General features: G+C 46.0%; 1 protein-coding gene across 1 annotated transcript; it reads right to left on the bottom strand.

Moving 5' to 3' along the window:
• Positions 1–229: 229 nt before the first annotated feature.
• LOC136489580 (uncharacterized) lies at positions 230–2539 on the bottom strand. The gene has a single exon (XM_066486171.1). It carries the CDS (start codon positions 2537–2539, stop codon positions 230–232), a length of 2310 nt encoding a protein of 769 aa, XP_066342268.1.
• Between the last annotated feature and the right edge of the window lie 18901 nt (positions 2540–21440).

Genomic DNA, 21440 nt, shown 5'->3' on the forward strand with positions numbered 1-21440 from the left:
TGTGCACTGTGTAGTACTAGACCACTGTACTCGCCTTGTGGTACAGCTACCAGATAAGGTACTCTAAAGTCTCAGATATAAGATTCAGTCGGTGCAAGAGCGCGGGCCCATGCATTCGTGCAGTAAAAAGTAACTGCAATAATTTATAACTTTTGCACAGTTAGTCTAAATTACACCCTGACGACTAAGCAGACTAATAACTGAATTATTCAAGCCTTCCTAATGTAATTCAAGCCCTCCAGTTCATTACCCCGGGTGAACCGGAAACAATAGACAATATACAGAGAATATTACAAGCACTTGTTTGCCCCACACGTAGGTCAATAGACATTATGGATAGATAGAATGTTACAACCACGAGGTAGATAATAGCCTGCCTGCCACGTGTGCTGTACTGGTTGGAGAGATGAACCCATTGACATGCTATGGACCTGTAGGTCCTCGCTTCAGCACACCGGCGTGGGTGAGCAGCGCCCAGAGGTGCGTGATGAACTCCCCTCCCCTGGCAAGAGCTTCCAGATGCGCCCGGGCATCGTCGGACGGCGAGCATCATCTCGGCCCAGAATTCAGAAAGAACCTTCCACCGCAATGCTGGCTCTTGTATGTCTTCAATCAGATGCCTAGCAAGCTGAACTCCCTTCACAACGGGCGACAGTGCTTCATAGTCATCGCCATTACGTGCGCCATTTTTCATTAGCTCCTCACAGCAGTTCTCCTTGTTACACCCTTTGATTAAGTCGCCTGCCTCCTTGATTGACTCATCAAGTATGGATTCCGATATAGAGCTGTGGTCTGGCAGGAGGTCAGGTGCGAAAGCGAGGAGATGCATGCAGTACTGCGACAGAGTTGTGGCTGTTGTGACCGTGTCTCCTCTTTTGGCGTCTTCTTCTTCTTCTTTTTTAGCTTGTGCATCCAGCTGGTGCTTGCACAGTGTTGTAGCAATGTGCCAGACCAGTATTGTGCGAGTGACGGACCCATCGGTAGCAGTAGCATCGCATGCCCAAAAGAGGTTGTCGACGCCATTGTTTCGCAGTGACGCTACCCCGTTGGTCAGGTGGCCATTGCTTCTCAGTAGGGAATCAACGACTGCTTTCTTCACATTTTCGGACAGCTTGACTGACCTCTTTCGACCCTCCTTGGCCTTCTTCTCTAGCAGGCGCAGTGTAGCATAGTGGAGACAAGTCCTAACTCGACTTTTCCGGCCAAGCTCCCAGAGGATACAGTACTGCCCAAGTCTATTCTTCCAGGGGCGAAATGCCTTCAGCCTCAAGAGAAGTCCGATGATCATCTCATGGAAACAACCACTTCTTTGCAAAAGAGGTGTCGTCACATAGCTTCGTATCAGCGCTACCTTGAACCAACCTGAGGCTACATAGAGGTAGAGCTGGTATGCCTCTAGGAACGCCAAGACAACCGTTATGAATATGGTCAAGCGAGTGATCGGAGTGGGAGAGCGATGCTTGACGATCAGGTAGATGAGCCAGCAGCATAGGCTAATCATGATGGTAGGCAGACAGAGAGCTAGGTATCGACCCTTCTGGTAGAGGTAAGAGTACCTTGTGTAATATATGTCATGGACAAACACAAGCTCTTCCTCGATGACCCTGAAGGCTCGCAGGTACGGCTTGTCGCCGGCAACGAGCAGGCCTTTGAAGACAAAGTCATGGGTTGTCTCAAGCCCTGCCTCTGAGAGCTTGAAGCCAGCAAACCTTCGGTTCAGCATCTTGGAGAGCGCCATGGAGAGGCACACGTCCTTGAGCAACATGCCCCCACGCTCAGGCAGCAGCAGATTCCGCGTGCATTGCCAGATCTGCTCCACGGTAGTAACCTTGAAGCCGTCTTCGTTGTACCACGCGTTGCGCCCTGGATGCTTGATGCAGTACTTCTCACCGGCGACCATGTACTTGTAGCCCTCCATGGTCACTGGATTGAAGGGCCCTGGCTGCTGCAGGTTGTTCTCCTGCTGCATGTACTCGGCGATCACCTTCATGTTCTTGTTGAGGTAGGACTTGCTTACCATCCTCATGGACGCGATCCTCACATAACACTTGAGGACGCCGACGGACAGGATGGCCAGGAGTGGGCGAAGGTAGGGGAAGGGATCACCATTCTGCAACAAGGTAATATGCACAACAATGTACACCACCAAGAAGCCCTTGAAGAGGTGTTTTACAAAGATGCCTTTCCAGTTGTTCACGTCGTCGAGGCGGAAAGCCGTAAGGTTGTCCGTGCTTCCTAGGAGTAGAAGCATGAACACGGCCCACACGGCGTAGTCGTCGACGTAGCAGTTGGAAGAATTCATCCGCCCAATGGTGTAGCTCACCAGCGGGTAGGACAGCGTGTTCACTCCCATCACGATGTTGCGGAGGAGACCATGGCTCGACTGCCGGCGTAACGAACCAAGTATGTGCAGGAGGAACATGGCAGCAATGGCCACGACGACCAAAACCACTACTAAAACAACATGAGCTATATCCCTATCACTGCAACCTTTGGAAGGGGGACATGGATCAGAGGGACTCGGTGCCAAATCCACCATGTTGGCAGCAGGCAGCAGCAGCCTTGGTTTCCTCCCTAATACAAGAATCTGACTACCTCACTCCAATGAAGGCACTACACACAGTTGAGTGATGCAGAGCTCTCTGAGGTCCAATGTATATATAGAGAAAAACATCGCATTGTGGTTGTGGGTCTTGGGAAAAGGTAACCATCCAACCGTACAGAAGGAAGCCTACCTGTAAATCACGGAAGGGCACTCAAATTAAGTAATATATATACTTCTTCTTGTGTGATTTTTTTTTGCTGTGTTTTAGATAAATGATATAAAATCCAGCCTCTATCCACGTGGGGTATATACAGCCAAAAGTTACATAGGCTCTTAGGTTCAAAGCCTCAAACCCGAGGGGCATAAAACAATAAGACAGGGAGCTTAAGGACTAAGGAAAAGCTAAAAAGACTAAGCTTCTTCATCCTTGCTTTTAACTTGTTTTGACCTTGCGTAGGAGCAACTCTCCACCTCATACTTCCTCATGCGGCTACATATATTCATCTGATGAAGGTACCACACATCTTGCTCCAACTCAGACGCTGCTGTTTGCGAATGCCCACCCCTCTCCCGTTGTTGTGGTCTTCGGTGATGAGGGGTGTCTTTAGCTTGAGGTGGCCTAGATCCGCACTGGGGCTAGCCGATCTGATGACCCAGCCCCCACGGAGGCGTCGACATGTCTTGGCTGGCGACAAGCTAGTGGCTGAGCGGGTGCTAGCTAAGAAGGATGCACCGTTACGTTAGGCTGCCTAGGTGAGCTTGTGGAGCAACGAGGGTTATGGAAGCTGGCGAGTAGGGCAATGGAAGGGGACATGTTGGTTTGAGTCAATGCTGGCTTCACCATGGATGGACCTGGGTGACCGAGGTCGTGCTTTGGGGCTGGACATGCTTTGGTGCGTGAGGCACTTATCGGTAGACTCGTGGCTGGCGCTGGAGAGGGCCTTATAAGCCCCGATCGCTTTGCTGAAAAAACAAGCTGAAACATTGTTCCGGCTAATTTGTTGTGAGAGAAAAATACTGTTCTGGCTGAAAAAAAAAACAAGCCGAAAAAGACGGATTATAAGATAAGCGAACAAGGCCTAACGAGAATTAATTAATAATTTGTGATAGCAATGTCAAATTAGAGGGTTCTGATTATTACAAGAATTTTTAGGACTTACCTTTTTTTATAGCATGCATGTCTTATGGGAATTAATGTGAAGGTTTCATTGGAGTTTTCAAATATTCACTACGGCAAAGAAGAGCTGCCGGCATATCCCTTCACGGCAAAGGCTTCTTTGCCGAGTGCCGCATGTCGGGCACTCGGCAAAGATTTACACTCGCCAAAATGAAAATGCGAAAAAAACCCAAAAATAATAGCAAAATTTTTTTTCGGGGGAGGCCGCCACCGGCCAGCGCCCGCCCGTCTCCATCGAAGTCGGAGCATTTTTTGCGCTAAATTAGCGGCTAACGCGGCCGGCGTGATTCGAACTCAAGACCTCTACCTCACGTGTTTGCTGCTCTACCACTGCACTACACTATCACTTGTGTCAAGATTCCGTTATCTATCCTCATATATTATACTAAACGAGAGTAAATTGCTTGTTTGAGGCCCTAAACGAATTCAAATCAAAAAGTAGTCAACTACAAAGTTTCATAACTTTTCGAGATCTACAATTTTCATTTAGGAAGTTTTTCCATCCGAGGTCGTTTGAAAAATTCAAATTTCAAATTTGAGAGATTCAAACGTAGTTTTTCATGATAAGATGATTTCAAAACAAAACGTTGTCAACTACATAGTTTCATAACTTTTGGAGATCTACAATTTTCATTTAGGAAGTTTTTCCATCCGAGGTCTTTTGAAAAATTCAAATTTTAAAATTTTCAAATTCAAATGTCGTTTTTGCATGACAAGAACATTTCAAATCAAAATGTTGCCAACTACAAAATTTCATAACTTCTCAAGATCTACAAAGTTTATTTTGGTCATTTGTTCATCCGACATAGTGGTAGTAATATTGTTCACAAATCTTATATATCTCTCTTCTACTTTCATGAAACTAATATGAGAGATATGAGAGATGTAGATTTTATGAACAACGTTATTGTCGCTTTGTCAAATGAAGAAATGATAAAAATAAACTTTATAGATCTTGAGAAGTAATACAACTTTGTAGTTGAAAAGTTTTTCATTTGAATTCATTTAGGGCCTCAAAAATTACTTTGAAAAAATGATTTGTCGAGGGCCAAAAAAATGCACACGGCAAAATACATCTTTGCCGAGTGCCAGAAAAAGGCACTCGGCAAAGACGCATTTTGTCGAGTGCCAGAAAAAAGGCACTCGGCAAAGACGCATTTTGCCGTGTGCCGAAAAATAGCACTCGGCAACATACATCTTTGGCGAGTGCTAGAAAAAAAGCACTCGGCAAAGAAACATTTTGCCGTGTAGCGAAAAATAGCACTCGGCAAAATACATCTTTGCCGAGTGTTTTTTTTTATCAAGTGTATTTTATTTGGCACTCGGCAAAGACCGTCTTTGCCGAGTGCCCGATAAAATACAATCGGCAAAGTGCCGGTTTGCGGTAGTGATTAATAGTAAGATTGATCGGCAGGGTTCAGAAGGCAAGCTAGCGGTGCCCATTTGCAGTGACGTGCTTCGGTCTAAGATACTGACATTGCCTAGGAAATTGCCAGGAACTTGTCAAATTACGAGTACTGCTGAAGGCTGGTGCGTTGTCTCATCAGTTATCAATCACATTAGTTGACTTGACCCAGGGCGAGTCTTGGCGCTCGTCTCATGGCAAATCTCTCTGTCCCACTGCACAGTGCACTGGCTGCTTGCTTGTCACATGGCTTGTATAATTTGCTTGTTGCATTGGTTGTGTTGTTTGCTTGTCACATTACCTTGTAGCTATTGTTGTCTGCATTGGTTTTGTTGACTGCTGGTGGAGGAAGATGAGGAAGCTGAGCCGATGCTTAGAATGAGTGGAGGACAGGGTGACCGCAGCTGCCGTTGTGTCAATTAGGTAGGAGAGAGCTTTCTTATGTTTTCATTCCGGCCAGTACGTGTCGGCAGTTTTAGCTCCCGCCTGTACTCATGTTTAGTTAATGTAGTTAAGCCCTCGGAAGAAAATTCTGTGAAAACTGTATCCACGGTTGCATCCTTCATATATAGCGTGGAATTCTGACGCGTGTCAACCTTCATGATGCAAGTCAGGCTCCTTCACGCGGCTCATTCGGCTCTAAAGGCAATGCCCACCCGCCGTGGCTCTCCAAAGCCGAAAGTTCCGAAAACGCTGCTATCGTAGCTCGCCCATCACACATGCTAGGCCGAAAACACCGAGTCTGAAGTGCGCTGGTGGCACCCGGCAGCTAGATGAGCTTTGGTCGGCAGGACCCAATAAATAAATTCTCTAGACATATACAGTCTTTATAGTTCAGATCGATATTGTCATCACGCCTCCCAGCCCAGCCCAGCCCAGCCCACTGACGCCAAGGCCCACAGAAGCACTCTCACCAGGACTGCGTCCAAGAAGCTCAGTACCCCAGAATGGGCGTGTAATGTGTGTGACTTAGCCCAGAAGGGAGAGTAGTATAAACTAGAAACCACGCGCGGCGTTGCCGCACGCTTGCATGTATTGGGTCATTGCCATGCGTGAGTTTATATGGAATATGATGTTGGAGCTCACTTTGCAGAACAAAAACAAAACAGTAACTATATAAATATGAAATATAAACTACCAAATAACTCATATCATAAGCTCAGAAAGGTACTAGTACTAGGTCATAGACTTGGCTTCCAGCAGGACTTTGTAGGTGCAAAGACAAGCATTGTTTAGGGTGTATTTGGTTGAGCCGTGGCTGTGAGAAAAAGCCGCTGTGGGCTGTGAGCTGTGGAAAAGCTGCTGTAGGCTGTGAGCTGTAGAAAAGTTGAAAGCTGTTTAGTTAAACAAGTATAAAATATACCTTCTATCTTTATCTCTCTTGAAACAACTATGAAAGAACTTTTTATTCCACCAATTTCGAAAAGCAGAAAGCCAAAAGTCAAAAACAGGGTCAAACCAGCTTTCAAAAATATACTACGGAAAAGCAACTGCTTCTGAAAAAGCAGCCTCCAAAAGCAGCCCCTTTGGTTAGGCTTTTGACTTTTTGGGCCAAAAGCCAAAGCCAAAAGCCCAACCAAACGGACCCTTAGTGTCCTTCGTACTCTCCGATTAATCATCATCTTTGTTTGACCTGTGATGAACGATGGAACGATAGCCTGAAATACAAAATGGCATAGGCAAAAATAATCATTCACATATTATCACACCAAAGAAGCAATCTTTTAGATGCAGTCTACAGTTAAAGAAAATACAAGTTAGCATCAACTGACAGGGAAAGCAAACTTCCAGGAGGTAAGCTAGAAGTTAATCCTGCTACTTAGGTTCTACTTCTACACTTGCTAAACCAATTCACTTTGATAAACCAATCAGCTGTAGATCACAGTATGGTTCTTAATTTGTCAAACTATTCAATAGGTTTAGCATTAGGTAGGAGTGGAAGTAAGAAGTAAAAAAATATACATGTATCAGTATTTTAAGTATTGTGGCTTTTGTCCCTAAAAACCAAAAGCTCAGCCAAAGGGCCCAACAGCCATAACTGCTTTAGGCCAAAAGCTACTTTTCCTCTAGCACAAAACTGAAAGCAGCTCCCTCCTACTTTCACCTTGCTTTTGGGGTAAAAAAATTACCTCCCTGCCGTTGGTTAGGGAACATACCGATTCATTTTTTTCTCTTCTATTCCCTTAGGACGCGAAGAAAGCAGCAGCCAGCCGGGTTCGCACGGCATTGCAGGCAAGCTCCGCCATCCCTCGCCGGCCGCGTGAGGTCCCATGTCCGGCGCGAGCTCCTTCTCCATGCCCGGTGCGCAAGCTCCTTCCCCTGCGGCCTGACGGCATGGCCATACGGCATCGATGGCAAGCTACCGATGTGTCGCCCCTTCCTGAGCTCTGGTCTGGCCGCCCTCTCCACCCCTCAGCGGCGACCCCTTGCCCTATCCTTGGCGGCCACGCAAGGTCGGGCGCATCTCCAGGCCGCAGCCGTGCTCCCAAGGTCAACCCAGCCTGCAGGCATGGGCAGCCACTGCAGGCGCGGCCCCCTCCCCTGCCCTACCTTGACACGACCGCAACCTCCTGAACTGTGACCGCGGCAACGGCGTAAATCCAGGTCGCGGCGGCGTCACACACATCTCCAGGACGCTGCGGCGACGCATCTCTACCCACTCCCCTGCAGCCACGGCCACGACCACGACACATCTCTAGGCCGCGGCGATGTTGGGCGCGAGCTCCATTCAGATGGCGAGAGGAAGATGATGAGGGTTGTGTCCATGACGTGTGGGGTCCGCTCGCAAGAGAGTAGCTTTTTCAAAAGCCACGACTATTCAACCAAAGAGGCTTTTAACTATCCCAAAGCAGCTTATGCAAAAGCCACAGCTTACAGCATTTTTTTATAAAAGCCACAGCTCAACCAAACAGACCTATCTTCTTCCTTAGCAAGGAACTCGCCCTGGCCGGCACAGTGCCGCCGTGGGGACTCTACTACCATCTTCCTTTTTTCTCTCTCTAGGAAGCGCAACAAACAGATACATATACACAGCACAATCGATTTTGTTGGAAGGGGGATGAATGCATTGGAAGTTGTTCTACGTATATAGATCGAAACACAAGGCGATGGGGACTCCGCAGAAAGACATCACCACACCGACGAATACGTAGGTTGGCACAACATGCAAACAAGGTCCAAGTACAAGCCGGATGCGTGCAGTTTGATATATATGGTCGCCGTCGCCGCCTGGAGTACTGCAGGATCTTCGCCGGCCGCGCCGCCGGGAACACGTGTGGACGCCCTTTTCCATCACCTACGCAACATCCCCGGCCTGCTGGCTAACATGGGGGCAGTTGCCGGCGGCCTGCTGCCATCCCATCCTGCATAAACAGAACTGCAGGTGGCAGTAGAGACCGAATTTTTTACTATTTGGCCATTTTTTTAAAAGTTTCTCACAAATTGACCTCTGGCGGAAAGAATTCCAGAAATAGACCCTTGGCTCGGCGCCACCGTCTCTGGCGCCGAGCTCCTCGGCACGGGAAATGGCCTGCCAGGGGGCTTGGCGCCAGAGTGACTGGCACCGAGCCCCCTGCATTTAACCCCAGCCCAATCTTCTTCCTCGAGCGTTCTTCCTCTTCTTTCTCCTCCCTCTCGAGGTTTTCTCTCCCCACTTCAACCTACCTCACGAATCGACATATTGGACCTTGAAAACCTTGATTTGATCCGTAGATCTTCGAGAGTGAGGTATACTCGCTCACCTCCTTGTTTTTTCGCATCGATTCGGTACATATTAGTCGGATTTTTGAACCTAAGAATCGTTATCACTTAGGGTTTCATTGTATCCCTCAATATATGTATTATACAACCGTAGGTTGATTCCAGGCGTGAAAAAAGCTAGCAAACCAAGCTGCATGTAGTTATGTTATGGGTTCATTGTTGTGGATGAAATGAGAAACCCTAGGTTTAGGGTATAATATTAACTGCTTTTGGTTCTTAGAACGAAATTGGTTGTATTGTAGTTATGGTTCTCATTGATATTTTGTTGTGATGTTTTTATTTATGTTTGTTAAATTACATCCGTTTTGTTAGATGCAAGAAATGTTTCGGGAGTAGTTTTGGCCAAAACGGGGTCGTCCTCGAGAATTATACCCCGATGCGATCTAGCAAAGATGCCCCCGTCCCTCCTGACCTTCATGTCCCTAACTGTGACTGTGGTTTGCCGGCCCATGTTTTTCAATCGAAACATCCGGACACAGCCGCGCGTTGCTTCTACACATGTAGTCGGTTTAATGTAAGAAATTGTTTGTACTATCCTTTTTCTTTATTTGTTTAAGTATGGTACTAATATTTTGTTGGAATCTCGTTGTGTAGGACCATGAGAGGTGCTATTTCTTTCAGTGGATCGATGGTGCAGACAAGTTTGATCCTAGGTACCTCATTTTCGACGATTGGTTTAGAGGGAGACATCCACGTGAGCACTTCAAGCGGTGGGTTCCACCCCCCCTAACCCTCTGCCAATGATGGCTAAGGAGAAGCACCTAGCCGCAGTTAGACGACTCGAGGAACCTCCTCTGTGCGATTGCGGAGATCGAGCTGTGATAAACCCTGAGAATACATTAGAGTTTGTGTGTCCAAACAAGCATGAAGTAAGTGCAAAGTGTATGTGTTAAAATCTTGAGCTATATGTGTTCATGTACTAATGTCTCCTTATTTAGATGTAATCAATGGCGAAGTGTCGTTTCAAGGAGTGGTTGTATGGTCCTAAGAACCAATGGCCGAAAGAACCGCGGAGGGTTAAGGAAAAGAAGAAAGAACGGGTAATCTACAAAGCACCTCCTGTCATGTGCGAATGTGGTGTAAAATCCAACTATGGCCTAGTCCCTTCGGAGCTTGGAATAGGCCATTATTGCGGCCATATGATTGAGTATGATGAGGTTCGTTATTTTTCTGGTAAACATGAAATCGTATTTTGTTTGTTTTACTAAGACATATATGATATAATATTTCTTTTGAATAGAGCACTAGGAAATGCAGTTGGGAATGTTATGATGGTCAAGCTAAGCTCTTGGATGAACTGAAGAAGAGGCAACTAATTGCACGGAAGAGGGGATATGGACCTAACTACGTCAACCTATTCGTTAAACATCACAAAGAAAAGATGCGTGAGTTTGCTAGACAGCGCGGTATTTGTAACCCGATCGATGTTGGGCTTAACAAATGGAAATTGGAGAGGCGGATGACGTTAGAGGAGGAGAGGGCAAGGAATGAGGCAAGGGAGGAGACAAGAGTACAGATGCAGGTCTTGAATGAGCATGTTGCTACATTATGTGCCAGTGAGTGCTTGAAAACCTTTTTTTCGTTGCCTGGTTTTAAATGTAATATAATCGCGTTGCTAACCTGATTGCATTTTATACATGAAGGGATTGGTTGCAGCGGAGAACATGCTGCAGAGGTGGCTCGTGGAAGGTATGAGGAGAAGAAGTTAGATGGCCATAGATCACGAGCTGGTCGCACCGTTCAATCACCGATTGTGTTGTGTGATGATGGAGACGAGAATGAGGACAACACTGGCAGACTGAGTGAGCTCATTGCTCTAGCAGAGGCCGGCATATAGGCGTAGGAGGCTGAGGATGACACTGGCAGACTGAGCGAGCTCATCGCTCTAGCAGAGGCGGGCATTCAGGCGTAGGAGGCTGACGACGACACTAGCAGACTAAGCGAGCTCATCGCTCTAGCAGAGGCGGGCTTACAGGCAGAGGAGAATGACAACGCGTTCTTCACTCAGGCCGCAGCGACCGCAGATGAAGCAAAGGCCGCTTACTACAAGCGACAGGCAGGTCAGAGCAACGCAGTTGAGCCTAGCCACAGCAACAGGGTTGTAGTAGAGGACTGGTACTCGGATGATGAGTTGCTTACTCAGTACGTTTTAGACTGAGGATTTGGAAGTGCATTTGCCCCTATGTCTACTGTCGGCACGTAGTTGTAGTATTAATATGTTGTGTAATGTGGCATAGTATCGAACTTTTCATTATGTGGTTGTTTTCATTATCAATGGTCTTAATATTCCGCTTAATGATACGGACGTATTTAAATTTGAACACGTGCTGCAAAAACACTTCACGACGTATGGCATTATAGAAATCAACACACGAAACACATTAAATGGCATGTGACTACATGTACCGAACCTGGGTACAGAGTTTTCTTTGACTAAACCTAACATGCCTTAGGTAATTAAACCATGCCTTAGGTAATTAAACCTAACATGCCTTAGGTAATTAAACCTGGGTACATATGAAAAAGATAAAGTCATCCTAGTAGTGTGGCCACATAGCAAATTGTGTTGCACCTTCTCCATAGTAACCTCCCGTTGTTGGTGGTGGTGGTGTGGGGGTGACGGGGGAGGCCCCTTCTTCTTATGATTAGGGCAGGTGCAATATGGATCATTGTAGAGTGCCTCCTGTGAATCGGCACCATTGTTGTTGTCGTCCTGTTCGTCGTCCTTGTAACCGCTGCTAACTTTCCTTTCTAGATCGAAGATACGGTCCTGTAGGTAGTAGATGTACTCCGCATGCGGATAAATAGGTCGAGGATCGACCCACCTACTGAACCCACAATTTTCTTCGGCCAAGGAAGACTACAATAAGTACGTCGTGTAAGTGATATACAAGACAAATATATTGAAGAAACAAATAGTAATAGCAATTATCCATGCTTGCGGGCATTTGAAGAAATGACGACCTCCATCTGTTCCCTCGATGAACATCTGCACTAGGCAGTCCTCACCATACATGCATTTTGGCCACTCTTCTATCCTTTCATCGTACTCTCTCAGTGGTGCCTCTTTGGTGAAATCACTTTTTGCTCTCAACTGGAAACCTCTCATAAAGAGCTTCCTCAAAGAAATCGGGACCAAGAGGACCCTCCCACCCCCAGGTAGTTTTCTTCCCCTTTGCCTCTCCCTCTGGACGACCCACCAGACATTGGTACTGCAATGAAAGCAAATGCTAAGGAATGTTCTTCTTCCTTGTTGTTTGTGTGAATGAGAGGGAGTGAGTGGTTATTTATAGGTTGAGAGGAGGAATGGAGGCCTCTCAATGTGCCATGTCAGCTATCCGTGTGCCTCTTCACCTCAGCCCTTGGATCAAACAGTCATAAGGTGGATGGTGGACATAGAGTGGAGTTGTGCTTCCTTACATATTGTCCGTGTATCTAAAAAGTCTATATCAGTGATGTGATAATTCGATGTTGTCCGTGTATCTGAAAAGTCTATGTTTATTGTCTGAAAAGCATAGATTCGTTCACTGTTGCTTGGTAATCCTAGATTCTTCTACAAAGCGTATGTACAATATTTCCTAGATTATACACGTAATAAATTTATAGTTAATCTGTGTACTACATTTGTGCCTTTGTACAAGTGTAGTATGATTATAGGTTCACACAAAATATTCGCAAGATACGGTCTTGTATTAGGAGCATCCACAGTTACAAACAGAGACATCAATATATATTCTAAACATTTAATCATCCAACGAGCATAATGCAACCACAACGAATATCACAACCAACATAATATGTCATGCAAAGTTCAGATAGTCCACAATGTCCATACAGTCCCGAATAGTTACAGAAAAGTAAATACAAAATTCACAATAGTTCATAGTAACACCTACCATGCCCCTCACTGTCTCCTACTCTTGCCCCTACCCTTGTGACCCAGAGCGCTGGTGCCTGGAGTGTAAGGGTCACGCGGACGGCGTCGCCTAGTGCCTAGAGGCGGTGTAGGATGAGTCGATGGAGCGTCATAGAGCTGAGAGGGCCCAAGCTCATCGTGCCTCTTGTCTATGTCATCATCGTCGTCATCCTCCTCGTCCTCGTCCCCGTCCCCTGTAGCTGCTTGACTAGAGGAACCCAATGCTTCTCTTCTTGTGGAAGGATCGTACATGTCATGCGTCGTGTTTGTCCTGCAACCACAACGACCAGCCGCACGGCGTAGACGACGTAGACGGCGTAGACGACATGTGGAAGGATCGTACATGTCATTCAATAATAAGACTTCTGAACAAATAGCATTTAGTTTTGTTTTCTTTTGTACAAGAATGTAACTTATTATAAGGGTTATACGGCTCGAAGGTTGTAATAACTACAATAGATAACTCCTAATGTCGGTCCAAGAACGCCTAATGTATTGTTATGTAACTAACAAAATAAGACGATTGGCTTACCACTCTGTCCAAGATCGATCCTGCCTCCACCTGCCTTCCTGCACGAGTGGACTGGTCGTACGCCGTGTCTTCATCGTCGGAGGACTTGATGTCGGCGTAGTCAGTTTCGGTCCACTGTAGCCTGAGCCTGCACCGTGTCGAATGCTGGTACCAAGCTTGGTACCGCCTGAACTCACGGTTCATGTGCGGCTCGTTATTGTCGTCCACGTTGTCGTGCATCTCCTCCCATTCCTCAATGTAGGATTGGTGGTGCCTCTCCCAGTCAAAAATCTTCTTGTTCCTCTGACGATCCAACCTGCACGTATGTCATCGTTACATTAATCCACGTACGTGACACCATATTATAAGAAATGGGCCATCATCATGAGACATTTGAAATATCAAAACACTTACTTGTGTAAGTCAACGCCAGTCGAGAACAGAGGCATAGGCCAAAGCTGTCTCACTCCAAATTGGCGTGCAACCCTATCTGGCAGGTGGTACTCAACAGCATAGAAGCAGATTAGAGGGCACCTCATCCTATAGAAGTAGTCGTCGGCCCCACAGACGTTGCTCAGCTGAAAAGGAAGTGCGTCCTCTCCACTATACGGCTCCCACTCCACCTGCAACATGTCCAAATAAGATGTTAGATGGTATACTAATCCTTTTCAAAGCAGCATGGAAAATAAAATTTACTTACACTAGACGTCAAGCTCGGCGCCAGTCACTCTGGCGCCGAGCCCCCTGGCAGGCCATTTCTGTGCCCAGGAGCTCGGCGCCAGAGACGGTGGCGCCGAGCTCGGCGCCAGTCACTCTGGCGCCGAGCCAAGAGTCCATTTCTGGAATTCTTTCCGCCAGGGGTGAGAAACTTTCAAAAAAAAAAAAAAGATTAAATAGTAAAAAAATTCGGGAGTAGAGATCGTGTGCGTGCGTACGTGCGTGTGTGCGCCTGCAAAGGATGTATATGTGCATGCTGCTATTGGGTCTACGTACAGCCCAGAAGTTTTGAATAATAGTAATACACACACGTACCGTCGGCCACGTTGAAGGCGCGGGCCTTGAGCTGACGGTACTCCTGGCAGAGCGCGCAGTTCCTTCAGCAGCAGTAGACGCAGGGCTCCTCCAGTCCTCCGGCAGCCCGTACTGCGACCGCAGCTTGGAGCGGCGAAGGTGCAGGTGTAGAGGCAGCCTAGCCACGTCGCCACATCGATCGATGACACCGCACAGCATCCCGGCCACGCAGCACGCTTCTTGTCGTCGTTGTTTAGTTGGGTCGTTGGTCCGTCATCACCGCCGTTTATATATAAGGCTCGACGAAAAACTCGAAGCTCGTTAGCTCGCTCGGCTTGTGGCTGGCTCGACTCGGCTCAGCTTCGGCTCGTTAAGATAACGAGCTGAGCCGAGCCAAGATTTTAGCTCGTTAGCTATAACGAGCCAAGCTTCTAGGAAAAAAAAGTATCATTTAAGTTAGTTAGATGCATGAATACTATAGTATTTTATTATATTTGTATATATATTAACGTATATTAATTTTTTTATTCGATTTAAGGTTGTTATATTCATTTCTTTTGTATTATTATTATTCTCAAACTTTAGATAAATGCAAATATTATATTTTGTGTATTTTTTATATCTAGCTCGCGAGCTTAACAAGCCATCTCGAGCTTTTAACGAGCCGAGTCGAGCTAACTCGTTATCTTAACGAGCCAAAACGAGTCGAGCCGAAACGAACCGAGCCGGCTCGTTATGCAGCCTTATTCATATATATATGCATGCGCCACGCCAACCAACCGGATAAGATTATATATTCAGATAGATAATAATATATAATAGATGTGAAGAGAGAGAGAGAGGGTGACGCATGGGCAGAAGAAGGTCAGCAGGAAACCTGCAGCACATACGGGCATGACCAGCGGCGGATCCACAGGGGGGCTGGGGGGCTCCAGCCCTCTAATTTCTTAATTTCAAGCCTAATCATTGTAGTAAAAGTTTAATTTTATCATTAAATCTTCATGCAAATCAACATCTTCATTGTTTTAGCTCCTCTTATCCCGCATCGTGCATCCGCCACTGGGCATGACTAAGGTCGTGCTACGTACATAACCAGATGAAGCTGGCTCGCTCACAAACTATGTAGACAAACTAGCAGTGGAAACTAATCTGCTTACGTACATCCTCCCACGTCGTCGCAGCTGCCGAAGAGGCCGGAGGACCAGGCACCCACCGGCGTATGTAGTGTTGCCCTGCGCTGCAGTACTAGCCTGTTCGTTTGTTGGTTTCAGCCAGCCCAAATCAGCCAACCAACAGTGTTTTCCTCTCACAATAAACCAACACCAGCCAGCCCAAACCAGCCCAGAAACCAACCAGCGAACAGGCATCTTCCTTCTTTTTTCATTAAAAGAAATCAAATACACAAAAAACCAGTATTCTTTGGACGACCGTTGTGTCGACTGACCAGGATGCTAGTAGCGACAGGAGCTAATGGACAGTACGTAGCAAGCTGATTGGTATCCTTCCACTGCCACGGAACCGAATTTCCTTGGAGCCAAAAACCGTCAAGAAATATAGAAAAAATGCTAAGGAAATAGTTATTGACGGTCAACCATCAAGCATGAACCGCCAAGGCTAGATGTCAAGAAAAATAGAATTTCCTTAGCGGCCAACCATCAAGAAAAATATAGACATACACTAGATTGCCAAAACGCTAAGAAAATGAGTCGGCCATCAAGGAAATTCGTTTTCTTGGGGGTGACTAACCACCAAAGGAAATATGTCAACCACCAAGAAAATTTGTCAAAAAAAAGTTCAAAAATCTCAAAACCATGCAGCTACTGAGTTTTGAACTCACAACCCTGACTTTCACATAGTTGCTTCCTTACAACTGCACCTCAAAATCATTTGTAACTCAATAGCTAATGCATTGCTTTTGTATTTAGTCTAGTGAATTTTGTAATGCATATTTGACACCCGAAACAAATTCAAATGACAAAAGTTTGAATGGGAAATGTTTTAGATCTTTTCGAGTACTACAACTTTGATTTAGGTCATTTCTTCACCAGAGATCATTTGATAAATTCATAAAAAATATTATTTTTTAAAAAAATGTTTTCCTTGGCGGTTTGCAACATCACTCAAGGAAATGGTGTATTCCTTGGCGGTTCACAACAACACTCAAGAAAAGTAGCATATTTCCTTGGCAGCCAAGTGGAACCGCCAAGGATACACATTTCCTTGGCGGTTTAATATAACCCCCAAGAAAATGATAAATTCCTTGGCGGTTGGATTTGGGCACTCAAGGAAATCGTGGACCCTCAAGGAATTTCGATTTTGCTGTAGTGTTCTAGTTCCACATACTTCCTATCAGGTGTGCAATTGTGTTCTGTCTGCCTCAACGATCTGCTACTCTCTCTGCCTGAAAATATAAGGTATCCAAGTAATTTTAGTAGGACATATTATGTGGTAAGACAAATCACGCATATATCCCTCTCCGATACTATGTTTGGGTTGGTGATACAAATTAATGGTAGGTATGCATGAGAATTTTACCTTCTTTTTGATAAAGCAAGCTTTTATTAAATTCTAAAAGCATTACAGCAAGATGATACGAGTCCTTGAAAATGTAATTCCGTCTCTTGCCTAACAAAGAGGCACACAACCACAAAAATGAAAGGAGACCAACAAATTCTAGTGACTATCAATTCGTAGACTAGATTGCCTCCCGTGTGCCTGGGAAAAATATCATTCGCCATATGTGCCAACCGTTGCCAGACCACCACAACCAAGTCTTGAGAAGCCACCTTAATTCTATAGAATAGCCTAAGTACGTAGCTGGTGCATGACCGAATAGATAACCTCCATAGGAGAACATGTTGTTTGTTCATAAAAATAGTAGCATTTCTACTAAGAGAATGTGACCATCATGTAGCAGCCACTCCAAGTCAAAATATTTGGTTTTAATTCTTTACTAATCCTCCTAACTAACCACCAAATAACTGAGAAAAACTACAAGGTTTAGTTAGTCCAGTTGCCACCCGAATCATCGATCAAATGGAACAAGCAAAGTGGCATTCAAAAAAGAGGTGCTAATTGTCTCATCTTCATGACAAAGCAACATGTTCTACTACCATGCCAGTTGAGAGGCCGACTAGTAGGTCGATCAGACATTCGTTCTTTGCCGGACATACCTACAAACGCCTTCCGAGAAGACTCGTCGGGAGACGCATAGGAAGGGTGTTCTAGGATAGGCAAGTCCACCTAGAACGCCGTCGTATCTCATCAAGCGATGTGCTGGACATCACGTGTTATATCGATTATATCGGTCCTTGATTCTCGGCCAACGTATTCAAACAGAACACGTCATCGGTCATCACGTAAGCCAAATTTAAGTGTGAACAATATGGACATTAGCTTGTATTATATGACACACATGGTTTGTATTGCGCGCCTTCACCCGTACCTATTCCATATGGTTTCGTAACAAATGATGTATTTGCTATCCAATCATATGAGATTTGTGATGCATTGATAACATAAGAATTAAAATATATGTGACGCATTAGAAACATAAGAATTAAAATTTCAGATTGTATTGGATATGTGATGGCGGGGCTGGCTCAAGGCTTGACCTCGCAGAGATATCTTCCTTTCACTTTCGGGTTTGAGAACTTGTAGTGATATAGGCAAGCCAATCACTGTTGATTACCCAGTAGCTACTTGGTCCGATTCCAGTAGTGATGCTCAAATTGGGCCTGGCAGTGATCCATGGCCCTAAAGTAGTGGTCCATTTTGTATTTGCATCGGACAATATCCAAATCCATATTCAGGCTTGGATTAAAGTGTGGTAAAAGGTGCAACATGAATTTGATTCAATGTGAACTCGATATGAATGCATCCCTACCCTCAGGTACTTTCTCCGAGCATTAGACTTATTTGCTGCAAACAAGCAGTAATATAAATGATACGTCAAAGAATAAAATTTTCTAGTTTTATCTATAGTTTCAGAAAAAACTTTCCACATATGAGTATTTCTGCTTCCTAACTCTAACTAAAGAGGCTCTGATAGAAAATTCTCAATAAATAATTATATTCTTATGTTTAATAGGGTTATATATATATGGTCATTCCATATACATTGACTTTTGTTGATAACACTAGAATCCCACAACCCATGATGGAGTTTGGTTGCATGGTTCTATCGGAGTCATCGTGAGAGTTCCCAGTCAATCTCGACATGTATGGTTACAGTACAAGGCCACTAAGGTCCCTTTGATTTGGCTTTTGGGAGCAGCTTTTGCTTCCCAGAAGCCAAAAGTCAACCAAAGGCCCCGGAATAGCCCAGCAGCTTTGTCTCAAAGCTGGCTTCCGCACAGTGAAATATTCACAGCCCCTCCGGACCTGTTTTCAGCGGCTTCGGTTGGAACAAGTCCACAGATGTTACTCACACTGCCACTGGTTAAGTGGAAATACCACTTCGTTCTTTCCCATCCACCCCCCACCGATGGAGCCATCGCCTGCTCGACTCGCGACTCCCGATCGTTGCGACCCGCTCGCCTCCACCATCATGACCGGCGGAGGCGCAGTTCCAGTGCCTTTGCTGGCCGGCTGACCTCTGCCCCGCTCGGATCCATCGATCCCTGGTGCCTGCGCCTACATACCTTCCCCTGCCGCGCGTCCGGTTGTGTTCCGCACCGCTTTCTAGGGTTGCAGCTCCTGCAGTGGTGCTACTCCAGCAGTTGCAAGCTGAGCTACAAAGGGCGCAACAAAAAAGAGATAAGTTGGCTACAAACTGCAAGAAGAGCAGGCATGGTTGGCTCTTCTTCCTCGACCTCTAGATGACCCAGCGGATCTAGCGAGGTGGTGTTGTGCTCCTAGTGCTGCGTCGTGGCCTTCCCCTTGTGGAGGCTTTCCTCTTGGGTGCCATGATGGGTCTTTGAGGGGCCTAGCATGGTGGGTGTCAATGTTCTGATGACAGAGATCCTGAGAGAATCGTGGAGCGAACAAGGGATAGGCAAGCGAAGGTCTTGGTGAGTGTGCCACGTTATCTCTCTTTCACTGGTATTCGTGTCCCACTTTTAAAGGCTACGGTTACAAATATTTCGTGTAATCAAATGCCATCTCCCTACTACAGCATATGCCAGAATACTCTCGGTTATACAGAGCAGCAGAATATTCCTGATTGTACAGAATATTCCTGGTTGCGGGGCTTTCGTGGTTAACCTTGGTCGTGGCTCCTCAGGGGCCTTCGTTGGCCGAACTCCCGAGGTCTCAAGCATACCTGGAACCACGTACAGCGTGTGCTTTGACAAGAAGCGATTATTGTTAGTGAACCTTGAACACGAGGCTTTGTCCACAACAAGACAAAAAATATAACAATACCTCTAAGTCAGAATTAGGGTCATCCTAATAGATAGAGTAAAGAGCATTGAGAGGAAATAATTATAATTAAATAAATAAACAAAATTATTTGCAAAAAAAAAGATATCCACTAAAGAATCTAAATACTACAAGAAGCAAACTATCTACCTGTGCTATTTGTGTACATTCTACAAGTTTAACTTCGTGACACGGATAGCTAGTTGCACATTGTTTTTTTTTTAGAATTACACAGTACAACGTAGACGTCCACATCAAGCACGCACTCATCCCTATGAACACACATATGCAAACTCTACTCCTATGAGCACTTCCGAAGGACTGGTACGACAGACCTGAGATTCACGAAATCACCACAGGCGCCTCGCTTTCGACGGTGAGGTTGCCTACCACTGAAAGTATAGCGTCGTTAAATCCTAGATTATATCTAGGAAAATGCGACATGCCAAGTCGAGGACTTGGACCCGGATGTGTAGGTTCCACCACAAGGAACCCAACTAACTGATATATGATTAGATCACGCTAGTTGCACATTGCTAACTGTGTGGCTTGCTTTTAATTAGTATATGAATGGAGTATATATACTGTACTTTGGTCTCGCTAGAAACAAAGTGTCTCCTAAGAGGAAAAAATACTAGTTTTGATCATATGCAGTTTTTTCTTATGCAAAGGAGGAAAGAAATAAGATCTTTGTTAATGTGCTTGGGAGGAACCACGCGCGTTCCTTGCAAAACAAAATATGGCTGGGTTCAATATCTTCCAACGGTCTCCTATGGGAGCTCAGCCATATCATTCCCCCGCACAGTGCACGTCGTTATCGCCACCTACGTACCTAGAATCAGTCCTGCTAGCTGGAGCGTTCAAACCGAAAGGCATGCATTCATCAATCCAGGAAGCAATCCGGCTTGCATGTGTAGACACAGTGTAGGCGCGGGCGTTGACTATCTTATGTCTTGGGCTACCTTGTTGGTGCTTGGGCTGCTGGCCACTGGGCGTGGGGTGCCAGAGAGAGCAGAAGCGAGATTTCAATCAGAAAGCAGCAACTGGAAGGGACTGGCGCCAACGCACCGAGGTGGGAGGCCATCCGCTAGGTGGCTAGGGCTTGGGCACCGGGAGCCGCGGAGGCCGAGCACAGAGACCTCAGTTCAGGATTGCCATCTATGGCCCACGACTGCCCTCCTGGTCTCGGTTAGCGCTTGGAGAGGGAGGAAGCTGCGGGGACTGCAACTGGGGGCCGCACGAGCTGAGGAGGCTGTGCCAAAGAGCTTGCACCAACTAGGGGGCCACAGTGTTGGCGCTAGCCGCTAAGAGAGGGAGGCAGCTGCGGGGACGAAGAGGAGAGCTGAAGCACTATTATACCCTTCAGTAGTGGTTCTCTATTTTATAACATATTTAGATCTATCTAAAGCCCCCTTTGGCACGGCTCATCCAAAACGGCTTCACCGGTGAAGCCAAAGTCGGTGAAGCCAGAAAAACTGGCTTTTCCCGGCTTCTAGTTCATTTTAACCTCGGCTTACAAAACAGCTTCACGCTACAGTGCCTCGATTTGCGTAAAATAGATGAAGCCGAAGCCGGCATAAGCCGTACCAAAGAGGCCCTAAATGGATGACTTCTTTTCTACAAGCTCTGTCAAATTTCTCAAGAAATAATAGTTAAAGCGTCACATATACTCAATGTGAAAAAATGCCTTTAGATAGCGGGGTGGCTGTGGCTCTGCTCGGCTGATCGGGATAGCACGAAATTTTCTTCCAGGCA

The sequence above is a fragment of the Miscanthus floridulus genome, chromosome 10 (genome assembly GCF_019320115.1).
Source record: "Miscanthus floridulus cultivar M001 chromosome 10, ASM1932011v1, whole genome shotgun sequence".
Taxonomy (NCBI): Eukaryota; Viridiplantae; Streptophyta; class Magnoliopsida; order Poales; family Poaceae; genus Miscanthus; species Miscanthus floridulus.

Coding starts and splice junctions, on each gene's coding strand:
- LOC136489580 (XM_066486171.1), bottom strand. CDS start 2,539: ATGGTGGATTTGGCACCGAGTCCCTCTGATCCATGTCCCCCTTCCAAA.